Consider the following 20,379-nt stretch of genomic DNA (forward strand, 5'->3'; position numbering starts at 1 on the left):
AGTAACAGCAGTTTAGTTTGTGTGAAGGGCCTCTTAATCCCCACAGTAAGCTTTTCCAATAGCTACCCATTCATTTTTATTTTACAACAAACTATGGATTGTGCCAACTAATTAGTCAAGATATCCAACTATTAAAAGGCCTGCTTGGGTTTCAAATGTCAGTTGGCTTTGAAAGTATTAAAGCTGTCATAGTAACCCCAAAACTCAGTAGGCTCTCCCAGTATGTTATAAGGAAAAGGTGGGGGAGATCAGGTTTTGAAAGTATATTTGTACTCTTAGGATCAATTTATCATGTAACAACTACTAATGTATAGAAAGTTGGTTTTAGGCTACAACGGGGAAACATCCTCCCATGATTGAAAAGCATACAGATTTCCCAAGCTTGTAAGTGAGTTAATCTTGGCTCTCTGACAGATTCAGAAACAACACTGTGTTATAATCCTGTAACAGTTCCTTAAAGCAGTGGATTATGACCTTTCTAATGTTGCAACCCTTTCATTCAGTTCTCCATGTTGTGACCCTCAATCATAAAATTATTTTGTTGCTACTTCATAACTGTAATTTTACTACTATTATGAATCGTTTTGTTTTGTTTTGTTTTTGTTTTTCAAGACATGGTCTCTCTGTGTAGCCCTGGCTGTCCTGGAACTCACTCTGTAGACCAGGCTGGCCTAAAACTCAGATATCCACCTGCCTCTGCCTCCCAAGTGCTGGGATTAAAGGTGTGCACCACCACTGCCCGGCTACTATTATGAATCTTAATGTAAACATCTGCTATGTAGGATATCTGATATATGACCCTCATGAAAAGGTTGTTCAATCCAAAAGGTGTAGTGAACCACAACTTGAGAATTCTCCCTTAAAGAGTTAAGGTGTATCTGATGAGTCCATCACATAGATTCAATTTACAACAGACAAATATTTGGATATCTGCGTATTGAACTCTGGCCTGAATTATCTCACGTCGACTTCTTAATCCAGATAATGTGTGTCACAGTAAACACTATAAACACAAAGTAAACAGGAAAGAAGTCACATGGGTGATGAATAACTCCTCCAAAATTTGTTTCTACAGACAATTAACTATTTTACGGTAAGCTAATATGGAGATTTTTATTATTTTATAATTTATAAAATTTATTGTTTTTATAATTTAATCTTGTTTTAAAATGTCTGAAAGCTGAAGTCATAGGTATGAGATACTGCACCTTTTCTCATGTTAGACTAAGAAACTGGTTTAAGGCACTGCTCAATAATGTACATGAGCAGAGTTTCCGTAGAATAAGATATAAGCTTCTTCCAATATTAATGTATGGATTGGACAAAAGCCTTTACCTTTTCTTAGTTTGCCTGGAGAATGTGTGCAGTTAAAGGGGGAGTATTTTATCATTATCTTAAATGTGTCATTTCAGTTGTACAATATGGAACGGTTTGGGGTTCTGTTTTACACTATATTACAGTTATTTATTTCTTTCTGTGTGGGGAAGGAGATCATGCACATGTCATGGTCCACATATGGAGGTCAAAGGCAATCTGAGGGAGTTGGTTCTATCATGTGAGTCTTGGGGGTTTCATTTGGGGCATCAGACAATACAGTAAGTGACTTTATGCACTGAGCTATAAACAGAAATTTTAATAAACTTTTGAATTAAGGTGATCACAGTTTGTGACAAACCTTTTAGCTTTTGCATTAAACATAGGATTTTTCAAAACTTATAAATGGCTGGAAGAAGGTTTATTTTTGTAAAGCCCTCATCTGGATAGGCACTAAAAATCTCAGCAAATTCAGTCTAATACACATTATGTTTAGCAATGGTGGTATCTAAACAATACATTTGAACACATTATTAAACTGATTAGAACTTTTACCTATATATTTCAATAAAGTAAACACGAAATACATTTTTAAAATAATTTTAATGTAGCATTTACTGAGATGTAAAAATAAACCTTTTTCCAAATATCATTAACTGAAAACAACTTTGCGTTAGAACCTGTCAAAAAGCATCTCAAAAACTGAAGCTAGAGAAATTGCTCAGTGGTTAAGAGCATAAATTGTCCCCGCAAAGGACCCAAGTTTAATTCCTAGCACCCACATCAGGCAGTTCACAATTGGAACTCCAGCGTCAGGGAGTCAACATCTGTCTTCCCTCCTTGGGCACATACACTGACACATAACTAGATAACAAAAATGTTAAAACTCTAAAACAAGTCTCAAGAACAAATATTGAGTGCATATGATAAATATTTTAGGATGATTAACATAGAGCCCCTTATGATGCTTTTATTTTTTAAAATTCCTAACAAGTATTTGTTGTTGTTGTTGTTGTTGTTTTTGTTTTTTATTTTGTTTTCAGGAAAAAAGGAATAAGACAAGGTGATATACACAGCGAGTCTTCTCCAAACTCACAGAAAGAGGAAACCCCAGCCTCACCACACGTGGGTATAGCGATGCCCTCACTGAGCTAGAGCTCCCTCAGGATCAGGATGGCTGGTTTTCTCTTTCCTATTAGTGTTATTATAGCTGAAATAGAGAAATCCTTCCGTGAATCAGCTCTTGGAGGAAAGGCTATAAAGTGCATTTAATCTTCACAGCAGCAATGGTCATATTGAACATGCTGTCTGATGAATCTTGAGGACCAAGCACATTACGAGTGCTTCTAAACTCTGTACGAATGCAGAAAGAAATTAAGGAAAGAGACCAGGTGAGGGTTCTGAACAACTGTTAACACAAAGTGAGCAATAAGGAGGTATAATTCCTACAGTCATCAAATTTGACTAATAAAAATACAGAGTGGCCCCTGCAATTAGCATCTCACTTAAGTAACAAATGATTGCTTACTCTCAATATGCCCCAAATGCTTTTGTGTTGTTTATATACACATAAATGTATTGTTTAATATTAAAAAAAAATTAATTGGGAATTCTGTGCTTTCTCTTCTGGTCCTAACACTGACAAATAAAAGCATTATCGATACTATAAAACTGCCAGGAGGTTCTTAAAATGTGGCATGAGTTTGCTAGCATGCGTGCTATGCAAATCTCAGAGGAACTGTGTTAGCAAAATGATACTGAAAAAGAGATGAAACAAAGTATACTCCAAGAAAACTTCCATTCGTACATCAGCAAAACAATGACTAATAAAACCACAGGGGCTGGTGTGTAATGGAGGGAAGACTTAGAAGCCAGACCCTGAGACCTGTGGCCCAAGCCCAGATTGGCTCAGCCCTTTGGATCAAAGATAACAGAACTAATTTCTCTGATATTCTTTGTCTAGAAAGTTAAATAGCTGAAGGTTCTTTGTAGTTCTAAAAGCTGTGAGTATAATTTGCTTGAGCCCGTCACCAGTCACCATAAAGCACAGGATTCTAGAGAAGCACTCACCACAGGGCAGTCAAGAAAGACAGCATATATCACAAAATGAGGAAAATAATGCCAACCAACTGTGTTTTAATCCATTTTTATTTCAGGTAAACTTACTTTATCACAATTAGACTTTTAATACAGCTAATATGCATAGATTTGGGGATGATATATGTATAATTAAGAGTAACTCATATCCTAGAGCTTAAGGCCATGCACACAATACAAAATGCAGTGTTTGTTCCCCTTAAAGTCAAACAATTAGAGACTAACAACAAATTCAGAAACCTGTGATAGTTTTAAAAGGCAATAGGAAAATTTCGTGAGGTTTTGTTGTTGTTTTAAGTATCTGCTTTAAAGTTTTACAGTATCTTTAGTAATGACCTTAATATAGAGATGATTAAGAAATGATATTTGAACAACTATGGAAAGATGATGGTGTGATTGAAAAGAAAATTTAAGACCACCATAAAAAAGATGTATCGCATATTACTTATCAGCAAGGCAAGCGTAACTTTTAATCTGTAAGTCACAAGGAACTGAAGAATAAAAGGTTACTACTCTGGGGGATTTGGCTTAGGGACAAGTCTGAAAGTGACTAGATTCTTACCAGGCAACAAAGTTTCCTAATCTCGTCTAAAAACTGGAGAGGCCTTTTTCCTGTCCAGATGGACACTGCAAACTGGTCCACTCCAACCCCTATGCTGCATGTTCTCTGTCACCACAAGGGGGCGCCAGCCTTAGAGAACGTTCATCACATCCTCAAAGATCCATCTGTAGAGAGACCTGGCCTTTTCCAAAGAGGCCCGCCCACGGGATAGGAAGGAGGAAATGAGACATAGCTGAGCTTCTTCTCCTTCCGCTGCCAGGCACGACTGTGGAGGCGTTTAGGGAATGATTCTGGTGTTTTTGGAGTCACTCCTGGAAGCATTGCACTTGCTTCTCTCATCCTTGGAACAATTCTGGAAACACTTATTTCCCTACTTTACACTCTATAATTATCACGGAAGAGGTTTCCTGTTGTCTATAAGAAAACTCCGACCAATTAAGAAAGTATTTCAAAGAATATTTTCTATACTAGCATGGCTAGGCCATTTCCCATCCAATGTATTTTTCTTCAATAAATATAAATATAAATATAATAATAATAATAATAATAATAATAATAATAATAATAATAATAGTTTAAGTCAATGTTCTTAAAATTGAGTCTAATTAAATGTTGACCGGAATTAAAATGCTTCTTCCCAAGAAAAAATAAAGATGTCCTGAAGTAGCTTGCATGGCTTACGTTTGGGTACGTACCTGCTACCGCTGCGTCGAGTTCATCATCATCTAAAGAATCCTGATGGCTGAAATCTCTCAGAGGAGACAGTGGATACGATGTGTTGAGATTCAAGCCCAACATGAAGTTATGCACCTTCCCCGCGCGTCCTTCTCGGGTATTGAATAAAGCCGAGTCACTCACCAAGGCCATTAGCATCCGATGGACCCAACTTGCTTGGTGGTCGTTTTGGTACTCTCTTTCAGCGTCTTCATTCTCGGTGCCTGAAGTGAAGGAATATGTCACAGGCCAAATATGTACACACATGCCAAAATGTACAGGTTCTTGTTATTATTAGCTTTACATGGTTAGTCACCAAAATTAAAACTAAAGTTCTAGGGCTTTCAAGCAATGTGCTTCTTTGCATAAAATAATTGCCCAGTCCTGTTTTGCTTTCAATTCCTCATAGTTACCTTTTACCTACACACAAGGTCAGTCTGTACTCTTCACTGAAACCTCTTGATCTATTTAAGTTTTTCATGTAAACAATTTTCTCCTTTCTCCCTCTCCTTAGCTTTCCTGCATCCAACACACACACAACACAACACACACACACAACACACAGACACACAGACACACAAAGAGGTCCCATATTGCTTAATACTACCACCTATGTTTTTCAACTTTTTCTAAGAGTCTGTATTCTGCTTAATAAACATTGGATGCTAAACATCCAACAAGCTAGGCAGGACAGCAGACCCACCATATGTCGGCTGATAAATAAACACTCTCATGCAATGATCTTATGACCTGTTATTTTGCCCTTGCTTATAAAGCCTGGGGATTTAAAACTCTGTAATTTAAACAAATGATATAAAGTGTTTTCAAATTCACCAGTGGTCCAGAGAAGCTATGACAAATGACTTCCTCCTCTAAACCCTATGCTTATGTCAAGCCGAGGCAAGGACTCATCACTGTGTTCTAATCCTCTCCACGTTTGGGTTTGAAGGAACTCCTTCCCAGCCTTCCCAGCCTCAGTCCTCATTAGGGAATCACATAGGATTACAAGGAGGATTACTGTGGTTTGGATCTCAGGGAAGTGGCTGGCCTTAGATTCGAGGTGGGAACAGGCAAACTGCAGCATAATCTTCTCAGTGTCAAAGAACACCTACTCAAAACCCTTCTGCTCTGACTTCTACGACCTATGTGAATAAATATACACACTTACATAAAATTCTGTGCGTTAATGGATTTTTTTTCTTAATTTTTAAAAAATTAGTTTGTACTTGGGGGTGCTTAGTCTGCACATTTACGTCTATTGCTTGAGAAGGCCAGAAGAGGGCGTCAGATCCCTTGGAACCGAAGTTACAGAGGCTTGTAAAGTGCCACAGCAGTCCAGGGGCCTCTGGTAGAGCAGCTCGTGCTTTTTAACTGCCGGGATAACTCTCTACACCCACCACCACCCTGTGTGTTTTGAGAGATCAGCATCTATATTCAACTTCTATGCTTCCAACTGTATGCCACTCCAGGAGAGTCAACACTATGGAAGGAGCAAAGGAATTAGTCTTCCCCAGCTGAGGGATGGTTAGGTAAAGAGATTGTGAGAACTGTAAAACAAACGACTCCATGTGACTCTATAGTGCTACATATTCCCCACAACACCACCCACACCGGGTATAATCCCCTGAGGGAGCTCTCATGAAAACAAGCTCAGAGAGACCATGACATGTCCATTGAAGGGCCTCATTGTAGCAGAAGCCTGATGGAACAAGTTGTAGTCGGGGAGGTTTTCTGGGAGAGAATGGGGCAGGAGATTTACCAAAATGACTTATCTGTTTCACCTTTTATGGAACTTAAGATGGCTCTCATAATATTTATTTTAAAAGAACAGCAAGGTCTAAAAAAAAAAAAAAAAAAAAAAAAAAAAAAAAAAAAAAAAAAAAAAAAAAATATTCACATTGTCCCTAACTTAAAACTAAAACAAAAACAGCAAATTCAAAGTTCTTGAACTTCTCAGCCTCAAAAACTGGCTAGTGCTGAATCGTGACTCAGTGTCCTGGTCCCTGGTGTGATTTACTCAGTAACACTCAGCTACGTTCACTTCGTGGTCTCCACTAACTATTCACAAAGTACTGGACATGGGGCATGCGACCCCTTTGTACTGGTTTGTTTCTTTCATTGAAAACAAATTAAAAATGCAAGTCTGAATAACTAGCAAAATGTAAGAATTGAACTTTTACATGAATGCTTTAGCATTAAGGTTTGTTTCTTGCAGGATGGGGTCTTTCCAAAGCTTCAGCCATTAAGCAGGGCTACTGGGCAAATCGGCAACCCAGGACCGAACCCCAGCTTGGCTCCACCCTGCTAAAGGCTTAGATGCCAGAAGGGAGGCTGCTTCTTAACTTTTGGGTTTTTTTCTTATTTTTAGTCTCTGTCTCTGTCTCTCTGTCTCTCTGTTTCTCTGTCTCTCTCTCTGTCTCTCTCTCTCTCTCTCTCTCTCTCTCTCTCTCTCTCTCTCTCTCTCTCTCTGTGTGTGTGTGTGTGTGTGTGTGTGTTTATAAGTTACAGCACATTCTTCCCTATGCCATGGCCATGTGCAGCTACATCCTGTGGTGAGGTAACTGCTCTGTGCTCTGCATAAACTTGTCTTATAAAGACATAGATCAGCCTGGCTCCCAAAAGAGAATCTTATTTTTTGGACAAAAACAGTCTTCCACTTTCTAAAATCTAGATAGTCATATTCAAATGAGAGTAAATTCTTCCAGTTCTAAATGCTTTTTCATTGTGTGTGCACATGCGTGCATGTATGTGTGTGTTTGAGCTATTGTGTACGTTTTTATAAACGTTTTTTGTTGGAAAGTTGTTGTCGATATATACAATTTCCTCATTGTTTTCATTAACAACAAATACCATGCTGCAATAAATATCTCTGGTCCTTACTCATCCTCTTCACCTTCATCCTCATCTCAAATATCCTGCTAACTACTGTGACCCACACCAAACTGATATCTAGCTGCCATGTCCCAATGCAAAATGAATCTCTGATACCCACAGGTCAAATGTGCAACAAGTCTTGATAATTTGACACACTTCACCACTGTGTTATTACTTAGAGGTGGGTTACCGACCATAACAGAAAGCTAAGGAGGACATTGACAGGCAGACCATTTAGATGGTTAAATGACTATCTAAATGAAAATATCATCACTAGCGTTAAAGTCACTAAACGTATTCCCCAATCCCACTTTCCATACTAAGAGTGGGCTTTGAACAGAATTCAGTATTGGCACCACCTCAGACAGACATCTGCTGTAGTGCAAATATATGTGAGGCTTTGAAAGCAAGGGAAAGATGTGGTTGCAGTTGCCTCTCCTGTCCTATGCAACAGTCCTGTCTGCCAATGGACAGCCCCCATGCTGACACTTCAGGACTTAGAACATCAGTGAGTAGAGAAGTAGAGATGGGTTGGTTGGACATTGCTCTCCCCTCCTCCCTCCACACCCCTCCAGAAGCTCTCACTCTCTCACCTTTGGGTCCTTGGGCCTCGTCATCGCTGTCAGAGCTGTCGTTACTCACGATGTGCTTGGCTGTTATATTTTCTACGGGAAGAAGACAAAATCATTGAGGTATCATGGGGATCAAAATTCACAACTTAATTTACGAGGCAGATGAGGCAGTGTTGGTGCATGCCTTTAATTTCAGCACATAGAATGTGGAGGCAGGCAGATCTTGGTGAGTTCAAGGCCAGCCTGGTTGACAAATCCAGTTCCAAATCAGGGCTATGTGGTGAGGCTAGGTCTCATTCCCTTTTTAACTACAAGAAAGTGATCTGAGCAAAACTGGAGAAGGAGGATTACTGTGTCCACATGGAACTTTAACCTTAGTGTTGTGAGTGGACACTTATCAGATTCTCTAGTTCTTAAAAATGTATCACTGAGTAAAATAATATCCCAGCCAACAAAATTAATTGGTGTAAATTTATCAATTCCTAGTCTTTTATAGGTTCATTATAACTTTAATGACTGCTTGATTATATTTTTAAGTAGTGTTTGTGAGGGAAAATAAAGGATAAAACCAGATCTACAAGTGATCTACTAGACAGTCTCCAGAACACGAAGAACATGTACTCACTTCATTTAACCTCTGATTTTTGCCAACACTGAAAACCATCTGTCGCTTTCCAATATGTGAATAATTTGTGTTTTTTCCCCAAAGCATACTAAGACCAGCTATGAAAAGCCAGGAAGCACTGTACATCCTTAACACCAACATAGTGGTAAAGGCTGGTACACAATTCACCATCCTTTTCCCAGGGGAAATGCATCTAATTTGTGAAACCTGACAATTATTCTTGTGATTGCTATTTGCAGAAAAACGGACTTTCTGCTGGTTCATGTGAACTATTCTTCATAGTTCCTTTATTTTTTTCTTCTTTGCTAACAAATAGAAAAGTTTTTTTTTTATTCAATTTCAAGACACTAGATCCAAATTTAGCAATTTTACTCACAGAACCATTAGGGAAAATATAAGTTAAAAAAAACAGGGATGTAGCAGGGGGCTTTCTATATTTCTCTCCTTGTATTTGCTAAACCCACATAAATGAGAGGTGCATGGACAGTTATATAATGAAAAGGTTAGTCAATTCCTGAGAGGTTAAATTTTACTTTTACTGGCATTGCTTATAAGTACAAAATTCAACAAAATACAATACTCAAAAGCTAAAATGATTGTTCTTTTCATATATCATAACTGTGACAGCAGTAATTCTGTTGCATAACAAAAGTATAGTAAGAAAAGACCATCCCAGTTGTCATATACTTTGTGTGGCTCTGCTGCGGTGTGTACGCTCTTTTCTTTCCTCAAACATTTTCTCTTACCTGTCTCTATGGTTTCTATTATGTTCTATTTTGGTTGGATTCGGTATGCTAATTTAAGAAAATTGCATTGTTTTCTTTATAAGGATGTTGTCAGGGCTTGAGTGGTTTTATCTGAACTCACATCTTATATCTTTACATAGTCATTTTCGTAGCAAAATTGCGCACATTAAAAAAAAAAAACTCTTTGAGCAAGTAAAGTTTCGTTTAAAGTTATTTAATTGGGGTCCAGTTCACCTAAAAGTCTTTGCTAAGGTTGTAGAGTAACAGAACTGGCAAACAAGCCCCCTCTGGGTGCCCCTTAAAAAGGGAAACCCCACTCAGTCAATGGAGGAAGCAGTCCCCAAAAGTCCTGAGTCCCCTCAGTCACCTCTTCAGTTTCATTTCTGGAAACCCTTACATAATCTGAGGCAACATGCCTCCTGCTGACCAGTGGAGCCCAAGTGCACAATATCCATTGCCCTCTGTCTGACATAAAACAGCCAGTGGCCAGACTGCTGGCCCCAAAGGGACTTCTTCACAGAGATTTCTCAGCACTGTGCGCTGTAAACATCTTCCTTTTCCTTGGCCTGTGGCCATTGTCTCGCCCACCTTCTGATGTGTAATTTCAGCCCTATTCTCTTCCTGCCTTAGGAGGAAAAAAAATAATAATTAACCTGAGTTATCAGGATTATTCAGCAGAGAAGGAACACAGGAAGCAGGCCACCCAGCGTGGGCTTCCTCTCTGCTTTCCCTTCTCTTTTTAAAATCCTTCACGTAATTCAGAAAAGACTTGAGTGATTCAGAAAAGACTCAGTGGCTTCCATAAAGCTAAGGCTGAACAGGTCATCCACCTGGGATGCCATTAAAATAAACCAAGCAGGATTACCTCATCCCTACACTTTAGCTCAGGCTAATCCAGATCGTTCTATAAAACTCAGGTTAGAGGCTAGCCTGGTCTACAGAGTGAGTTCCAGGACAGCCAGAACTATACAGAGAAACCCTGTCTCGAAAAGAAAAGAAAACAAAACAAAACTCAGGTTAGGTGTCATCTTATGATCTTCCAGTGGGTAACTGGATTTAATGCTTTGTTGGTGTAGTGCTGGGGATAAAATTCAGGGCCCTGCCCAAGCTAAATAAGTTATCTACCACTGAGGCTATCTCTGAGCCCTTCCTCTATACACTTTGATTATCCTTTAACCATGAAGAGATTGTGATTCAGCATTAAAGATCACCCCAGGTTCCAGAAGGTACCCACTTTGCCTGCCCCTTACCTTAGTGATGCTTGGAAGACAGCAAGTACTACAAGCAACAACTGCCCTTTCTGCTTGACTTAATGTGTATCTAGAAATAGGTGGTCCTAGTGAAATGGTAAACATCACTTTTTCAATACTTACTTAGGAATGATCCAAATGAACAAATGATACTCTTAAAGAGAAGACTAATGGACCCTTGCAAGTTGCATATAACTATCAACAACTGAAAGAAAATCTCTCAGGAGGAGAAACAGTACTACTCAGAAGGACAACACTCCATGCCATGTTACAATTAGATTCTCTTCTGCACATAAAGCTTTGTTATGTATGTCAATAGCTATAGCCAATGATAGCCAAAGGCCACATATTAGGAAAAAAAAAAAGCACAGTAAACCTTTTACAGAAACACATTTTTAAATGAATTGATTCTTTTAAAAGTGTTATTCTTTTTATTCTGTGCTCTCCAAACAGACCTGTGATATTTCATGAACGGAAAGGGGGGAAAAAGTAAGTAATTGACTGGTAGCCCTGATCCCTGATACACTAACCCAAATTCACTCATTTGTTATTCTTATTTGTTGGTTTTCTTTCAGAGACAGGATTTCATGTATCCTGAGGAGTTCTCTGGCTTGGATCCCACACCCAATTCATGGTCCTGGGGATCAAATGCAGGATTTTGATAGCCTGCATCAATGGATCCGTATCCCTGTCCCAAAAACTCTAACTCAGTATTCAATGGCTTCTTCCCCCAGTCCATCAAAACATAGTGCTTTCTGGACATACATCTCAAGCCTTTGGGCAAGTCATGAATCCATACTCCTCCCCTCCCCCCTTTTAAGTCAAATGTATTCATCCAGGAAAACATATTGCTAGAGTACCATTTTAATAACGACTATAAGCCACTAGTTCTCCATAGAGGCTGTCTACCTTTTAAAGATCTTCAACACTCGTTTTTGGATTATTGTAGGATGTTTGATTTAAAGAAAACCATTAGTTTTAGCTTACAAGACATGACTTCATTTATCTGCCTTTACTTTTTTCTCTTTTAGTGTGAATTAGTATTATCTGATCAGCTAGAGAAGAACAGGGGACGTCCTGGTACAAGCTATCCATAGGAACAATGAGTGGTCTTTGTAAATTTCACAACTGCAATGCCATAAGAGTACTTCTATAACTTGGACATGATTTTTAGGAATTATTTAAATTGTTTCAACAAAGTTACTGATGAATTCAGAATTAAAGTCCTTATGAAGATTTAATGTTCTCCACATATATGTGTGTCATTTATCAGTATAGTTAATTATCGGTGTAGCTTTTCATTGCCCCAAGCCTTTTACAATACCTAATTCCTCCTCCATTGTAGAGCCTTTATTCTGTGAGCCAGAAACTCCCAAAACTCTGTTGAATAATATAGAAAAGGCACTGCCCCAGACACCTAAAATAAAGGAGAAACACATAACTTAAAATGCATCCAGGTTTAAAACAGTTAAGAAAAAGAGAGAGGGAGGGAGAGAAAAAGGGAGAGAAGGAGGGAGGGGAAGGGGAAGGAGGAAGAGAGAGGGAAGGAGGAAGAAGGGGGAGTTGATCACTCACCCATTAAGAAATGCAAGGGGTTTTCTTCATATTTTTTTACAACTGTCCCCATAAAAAATTTACTTCCAAATAGGTCAGGAGCCATAAAGGTACCGTATTTTGCCATGCCAATCTCATACGGACTAAATTCCACCCAATCTAAAAGGATTTTAGAAACAAGACACTTCATTAATAGAAAAATGACATAGTGACACACATAGTCACACATAGTTAACAACGGTTTTAACAGCACCATGATTAATTTCACTTATTTAATAAATTAATCAACCCCTACTATGTATATGACACTGTGTAGTGACTGAGGAAGAAAATCAAAGAAAAAGGCATATGAAAAGTTCCCTTCTGATCAGCACAAAATGAATACTTTTTTCTATTTAAAACTCAGACTTCTTTTGCATACCCCACCTTCAATGTAGGACTGTAAAACTGAATGAAGAAGTCTAACTCAGACATAAAATCTATTAAGAAGACCAAGGAAGTCAAACATTTTCTAGGAAATCAAACCTCTAACAAAATGGGGAAGAAATTTCAGTACCTTTATTCAACATTTTTCTGTTAATCATTTGTTCTAAAGTCCTAACCATAATTCCAAAATATGATTCTGATTTCTTAGCAATACATCAAACCAGGAACAGGAAGGTGCACTGGACAACAGAAGCAGTAGAACCAGACCGTCTGGGATCCATCCCTACCCTGTGGCTCACTGTGCTCAGAACCTAAATAAACCACCTATCTCCTCCGGTCTTAATTCCCTAATCTTAACATGAATAAAATCAGTAGATGGTTTGTAAGATAAAGTCCCAGTGAATTAAGAACTATAGGAAGCATAGGGGAAGCCATTACATATCTTAATAGCTCACTTAACTTAATATTGCAGCCACTGCAATATTTGTGGTCTGCCCATGGCACCACCATGTCTAATCGTGATCTACATTTTAGTGAATCCATAAAGGATGTCTGGGATCTGACTCTTGCTTTCCATACTTATTGCTTCTTTTGGCTTCCTTTCTTAGCACCACTGTTCACAGGACTAATATTCCTCATTTCATCGTTTATAACGGCCTCCCTTGACTCACATCTGAAAACTCATGCGCTATATGATCTATCATCAGAGATGTTTCAATATAACATCATCACCATAGAAATCAGCACGGCACTACAGAGTACTCTGCCCTCTTCCTGAGTCTCCATGGTGACTTCCTAAGATGTCACAACCCTCTCCTTTCCCTCAGCATTTGCCATCCTGATTTCCACCTACTAGGATCAAAATAAACATGGAAAAATAGAAACCACAGAACACGAATACCAACTGAAAGCCTCCTTATGCTGTGAATTGAAAGGCAGCCTACACTCCATCTGGCCAGTTTGAGCACTCTCCCACCAACTTTTCTATCACACACCCTAACCATGCAAGCCCTCTTGCTATTCCTCGGAAATCAAGACCATTTCCACAGGCTCCTCTACTCACTGTTCCCTTCTGCAATTACATGGCTTCTTTCAATCTGAGTTTGAGGTCATTATTAGGAATTCTCTATAAAGCCCCAGCATCATGATGTACTTCCATTTCAACTCCCAATCTTATCTCACCCATGATTTTCTCTATTTACTTTTGTGAGATGATACTGTCTCAAATATATTATTCAACAACCAAAGTGCAAATGATCACAAAAATCACAGGCCTTTCTATGATTGTTTTGTAGTAATACTTGATCTGAACTCACTGTGGGGGATGGGCACTCTTTCTGTATTAGTTATCTCAGTCAAATGGTGACCCCTCCGGTTTGACAAATACCAGGCTGTTTGATTATGAGACTCCATGGGGATAATGAACCATATCACCTATGAGCACGATTTTAACTTTCAAGCATTTGAATGTCCAAGAAGAACATTATCATTTAAGAAAAAAAAAAACTACTCCACCTGTACTCTTTACTCAAGGGGGGAGAATACTAGCCTCTTTCAAAAAGGAAGTTGTAAAATCATACTTGTGATGAGATAGCATGGTTCATTCAAATCCAAGCTTAATGGCGCCTCTACATCTGACGGAGGCCTGTTTTAGACTGAATAATATGGCATTGGTGAGGCAGTGAGGCAGAGGGTTCCTGGCAAACTCCTGTGTCAGTGTTTCCATTTCAAATACTGTCTTGAGACCTCATGTGAATTTCCTCTTTCCTTTCACTTTGATTGATCCCTCCTTAATTGCTTCTATTGGCTTGGACATCATGATGACAGACATGTTGAATAGCTCAGATCTCCCCTCTACTCCTCACTGAAGGCTTCCTCCTGTTATTCAGCCCCAGCCCTCCAGCTGTTGACTCATACATTTCAATTTCAGCCTTGCTCTTGGACCCCCATCTGCTCACTCCCACTTCCTGCTCAGGACTACACTCAGATCTTCCATCATCACTTCCCACTGGCCTTGTCTGAAAAAAAAAAAAAAAAAACAAAACAAAAACAAAAAAAACTTCCCTCCTCTCCTACTTATTTGGAAAACTACATTATCACGGCCCAGACAACTGTGCTATTGAGTGACTGATTCACCGATTGCTGAAAACTGTTTGACTGTGAAATCTGTCATCATAAGAGACTGGCCTTGAACATCTTCCTACTTGTTTCTTTCTTAAACTGTCTCCCTGGCCTTGGGATCTCATCATAGTGATTCAATTTGAAAGTAGAAATAAGAAACATCTCTTCTTCTACCATCTTTCTTTTCCAGTTACCAAAGGGCTTTGAAAACATTTTTTAAAGATTTATTTATTTATTTATTTGATATGAATGTTCTGCCTACATGTATGTACATATACCACATGTATGACTGGTGCCCATAGGTGTAAGAAGAAGGCACAGACTCCTCTGAAACTGGAAGTGAGGATGGTTGTTAGCCACCATGTGCATACTTGGAACCTAACCTAGATCTTCTCCAAGAACATCAAGTGTTTTTAGCTGAGCCATCTTTCTAGGCCCTCAACAACAAAACAAACAAACAAACAACTTAAAAAAAAAAAACACTAACTGACTAATTTAATTGCCTAGCTTCAAAACAATAACTATTTCCCATTATCATAAAACTAAGTAAAGACAGCTGAAGAGCAAATTGTTTTGAGCTTAGCACTTTCAGACATTTAGTCTCTCTCATGGACATTTAGTCTACACCAGGGTGTGCATAAGTCCTGGGCTCCAGAATGGGGAGCTTAAGAGTTTTCGTGACTCCCTAAAATAGACCTTTGACTCTTTTCTAAATATTTTCATGCTGTTCCTATTCAAAGAAGCCTCTTGCCTCCAAGTCAAACTTGAATCCTATTTCAATCATCCCCATAAAGCATTGTTATAGCTATACTAAAGATATACGATGTTATCCTACATCATATCTACATACTCCAACAATTATATTTTAGATGTACATTGTTAATTTGTCCAGGTTTTAGTTTTGTGTCCTCAATAAGATTATACTTTTGGGAGAAAAGGCAATAAATTTCAAAACTATTGTTTTAATCATAAAAGCTAGCATAAGACAAGGCATGGTGGCATACCTCTGTAATCCTAACAACTTGGAGATTAAAGGCAGGTAACATGAGATACATAGCAAGATCTCGTCTCAAAATTGATTAATTTATCATGATGCCTAATCCATAACCCTAAGTCATACTCAGTATGTGTAATTTATTTATCCTTTGGGAAAATCTTAAATGTAGTTTTAAATCTTAGCCATGGAACACAGTGGAGGAGTCAGAAGCTTTAATGATTTAAACACTAATATTCGTTTGTTGAAAACCTTCCAAAGGAAAAATCATCTAAAGATATTCTAAGAAGGAAGAAAAACATTCTCTGGTATTTATGAAGCACAGTTGTTGATAAGATTTCTCTTAGCTGGTTGGGTTCTTCATCATTATAAAAAAATAATTCACTGCCTATTTCAGCCTTTTGGTTTTATATGAAAAACTTTTTTCAAGCAATAAGCAGAAGATGTATTTTCACTATTTCTCCTTTCTCTCTTTCTTTTCTTTCTTTGCTAATTACTTGAGTCAAACTACTTGAACAGTCATGATATGCAACTCAGAACATCTTATCTGAGTAGGAGATTCCCATAGCTAATGGAAGACACAACTTGACCCTCCTTATCTCAGAGGCTTAGCAATCAAGGTTAATGGCATGTAGCATCTCAGAGCGTCATTTCTAGATCAGACTTATTCAGATCCAAAATAAAGAGGAAGCTGTGCCATTAGCCTCCACAAAACTACTTATTCTTATTGTAGTTAATGTTTTCCTTGCCAGCAACTGTCAACTAAAATCTCAGAGAAGATAGTTGGCACTGTGAAAAAAGGCCATTCTGTTATTGTAACAATAATAACAAAATATGTGTTTCTATAACTGTCAATTTTATGCATAAACCAGGAGTTGTCATTATAACTTCTTCCACATGGTAAAGGTAATGAATAGTAATATTTAAAACAGTGAGGGAACTAAGCATGAGAGAAATTAAATAACCTGCCAGAGAGATTTCAGCATAGAAGCCAAAGCTGACAAATTAAATTGTCATGCTCTTCTGGTCTCACCTCAATGCTTACAGGGTAAAAAATGATTTATCCAGATGCTCCAAGCTCTCACTAGAATGTGAATGCTAAGGTATCAGCAAGTCCCCAAAATTCCAAGTCTCTCCCAAAAGAATATCTATAGAGGGGGCTGCATATCATCATAGCACTTGATTTCCTTATGTGATATAGCTTTAAGTCTCCTGGATGAATGACATCCTGGTCAAAGCTGTTGTTCTTGTTGCTTTGGGGCATGCATGCTAACTCCAGATACATGCCTCCCTTCCTGCCACTGACAGCTCAGTAACTAACTTCACCTTTATATACAAAATGCTATTTGTCTTTAAAATCTCAAAGACTGATTTTTCTTATGCAACTTTCATAGAACACTCAAATTTGTTAAAATGTGCCAGAAATGTAATTAGGGCTTGCCATTGATTGAAGTATTTTCTATATTTTATCACAGGCATTTGTCAAAACATTATTAAGAGATGACAGAATGTAGGTGACACGAAGCTGATGGCAGTATATCCAAAGATAAGTGTAGACTTTTTCTGTCTCATTGATGCTTACTGAAAATTACCCAAAGAAATGACATACTCTTATATATAAGAACAATGTGCTGTAGCAAGGGAGAGGGGTCACCCCGAGAACCTGACAAATCTGCCTCCCAACAAGGTCAGTAATCAGACAACGTGAGGTTATTAAGGCTTTACAAAGTCAGCTCTCAGTTCCGCTGTGGACTGGGCTCAGGATGATTAGACAAATCACACGGTGTTCCTAAGATTTTACTTGCTCTCCTGTGATGCAATGTTAAAAATACTTACCTCTCTATGATCCACTAAACGTTGATTAAAACAACAAATTTAAATAGTGCTTCCTAGAAGCTATAAGCACAATAAACATTTTGATTCACATCATAATAAATATGTATATGTTAGTGAACAAATCACTTTTTTATAAACTACTTCTTGCATAAGACTATGTAGCCAAGAAAAAAAGAGAGAGAGAGTCATAAATTATAAAAGGAATATGGATTTACATCTGCTAATCCATAGTTGTTTTTTTTAAAGAGCGTTATGTGAATGAGCTGTATGTCCCTACAACCAGTCCATGACATCTCTACAATGTGCTTGAATGCAGATGGGAGTCCCCAGAGACATGATGTACTTTGACCGTACCCAAGAACTGAAGCTATAAAAGACACAAGTAGAACTTTACTCATTAGAAGTGAGGCATTTTGCTTTTCAGTCTCAAGTATAAACATGGCTTAAGAATACCAGACATCATATTATCTGCAGACATCAAAAAGGGGACCATTCAGTAACTGACTTCTTTCAGCAGTACTTTCCAGTTCTCTGACTTAAATGGGCATGAGATAGAGTTTGATGGGATACCCACTTTGAACCAGAAAAATCATCTAACTTAATTTTTTTTTATATTTTCAAACTGTCTTAGGTTACAGAAAATGTATTATAATCAGCAACTAAAATTGATTCTGACTTTGTCTGTAGAGAAAGCCATTAGAAATCTCCATTTCAAGGGATGTTGTGATAAATGGAACATACCGGCAAACATCAGCTCTGACACGTCAGGTTTGACATGGAGACAGGTGAAGAGAGGCAAAGGACACCGGGCCGCATTGACCTTTTCCTTCAAACTACTCAAGGTCGTGCTCATTCTCTGTCCATATACATAAAAAAGAAAGAGATGGCTTTAAATACATAGACATGGACACAAATCAAAGCTATTTGAAATAATATGTCTAAGCAAATCATTTGCATTTTATAATGCAATGAAGTTCTATTATTTCTGGAAATCTGTGGTCTTAAGTAGACAACAGAAATAAGGCTCCGTGGAAAAAGATGTCTGTATTCTAAAACAATTGAATCTCTGGGGACTATGTCAACATTTGAAGTGGAGGAAGATTTGGCAGCTATATGCCGGGAAATAATTCTCTCAGCTGGTGTCCCTGGCACAGGCTGTTCCATCTCCCCTGCATTATCTTCAGATAAAATGTCACCCTCTGGTGACACATCAAGTACATTTCTTTCCTATGATCTATTTTCTTATTTGACGCTTACTAGGCAAAGAGTGTTGTTCTACCATTTTTATTTATCATTTTAAAATATGAATATACAAAAATAAAATATGCATATGTATATGTGTGTGGATACATGCATGTGAGTGAGAGTGATCACAGAGGCCAGAAGCATTGGCTCCTCCTGAAACTGGAATTACAGGCAGTTGTGAGCCACCAGACATAGTTGCTGGGTATTGAACTCACACCCCTGACGAGATGAGAACAGTGCATGGGCTTATCTGCTGATGAGAGAAAATCTCCTCCTTTCTGCTTTTAATATCACTTGTATTCACCATCACATAACAATACTTCTATTTACTATCTTACCACTCAAGGGGGAATTGACAGTGAAAATCTAACTTTTCCAAAGGACATGTCAAACTGACAATTGTTTAAATTAGTTGATGAGCATTGGTTTGCAGTGAAGAATTGTGACATCTGGCAGAGACAATATGGTTAGCACATACACTATTGAAGAAATAAGGTGAGCAAAGTAGATTCTGCAAAATGTCTTGTACCTGCTTCAAGGTCAAACATCATTAATCTACATTGCCTACTACAGTTAAAGGGATTATCATTTGATGATGACTTACATTTTGAATTAGTGTTTCTCCTATTAACATCCCAAAGATGTCAGTAAAGGTGACAGGTTGGCCAGAACTTTTCTTCTTCCATAAAGACTCAACGTATCTTTTAACTTTCTGTGGTGTAAGAAGTAAGAGAGGGTTGTGGCTAACATTTTTCATTAGCTCTTCATTAATCTCCTCTGGACCTTTCTCTGGAAAATCAGGGTGAGAGTACAAGGTTGACATGTACCTGTAAATAAACCAAACCATCATCGGTAAAGATAACAAGCATTCCTTAGAAGGTCTACAAAGAGAGAAGGCGTTCTTCACCACAAGATAAAGAACAGTAAATATATTTAGCTAACTTCTCCATCTGGTTGGAAGTAGTAGTTATCTAAGAAACAAAGTTGTAATTGGAATTGACCTGCTCTGTGTTGGAAGCAATTTAGGGGAAACCACATTTGGGAGAGCAATGGAGACTCTTCATAGTTGTCAGAAAAGGATAGCCAGACCTACTACCCACAAGTCGGCCAAGAATGATTGTCCTTATCATACTTACTGGTCATGGATGACAACATTTTTGAGTCATGTGTAAACTGACCTTTCTGGATGTAAAAGCCGTCCGGAACTGGATAATCTCTTTCCATGAGTATGATCTACATGGAGAAACTGTGCTGTCTGCTACTATGGATGTTTGGCACTTGTGACAAATGTTTTTCTTTCTTTCTCCACTCTTTCCTTATTTTTTTTCTCTTTTCTCTCTTTTTAAAATTGTGCACTGGCCAACTATATAAAATCCAAAACTGTGCTCCAGGTAGAATTCTGAATTCTTAACGATATGAACCTAAGTCGAACAGCCTGGAGGAGAATAA

At 38.2% G+C, this 20,379-nt stretch overlaps 1 protein-coding gene across 2 annotated transcripts in view; it reads right to left on the reverse strand.

Annotated features, from left to right (window-relative positions):
- The window catches only part of Pla2g4a (phospholipase A2 group IVA), a 134,430-nt gene that overhangs the window by 23,202 nt on the left and 90,849 nt on the right, over window positions 1-20,379 (reverse strand). For both annotated transcript variants that reach the window (XM_034513674.2, XM_076941311.1), the window contains 6 exons: window positions 19,535-19,757; window positions 18,427-18,541; window positions 12,330-12,467; window positions 12,079-12,171; window positions 8,155-8,226; window positions 4,669-4,911 (listed from right to left, as the gene is read on the reverse strand). In XM_034513674.2, the coding sequence (XP_034369565.1) occupies window positions 4,669-4,911; window positions 8,155-8,226; window positions 12,079-12,171; window positions 12,330-12,467; window positions 18,427-18,541; window positions 19,535-19,757 (884 nt within the window). The remainder of the gene's footprint in view (window positions 1-4,668; window positions 4,912-8,154; window positions 8,227-12,078; window positions 12,172-12,329; window positions 12,468-18,426; window positions 18,542-19,534; window positions 19,758-20,379) is intronic.

Source organism: Arvicanthis niloticus, chromosome 10, assembly GCF_011762505.2.
Source record: "Arvicanthis niloticus isolate mArvNil1 chromosome 10, mArvNil1.pat.X, whole genome shotgun sequence".
NCBI classification, from domain to species: domain Eukaryota; kingdom Metazoa; phylum Chordata; class Mammalia; order Rodentia; family Muridae; genus Arvicanthis; species Arvicanthis niloticus.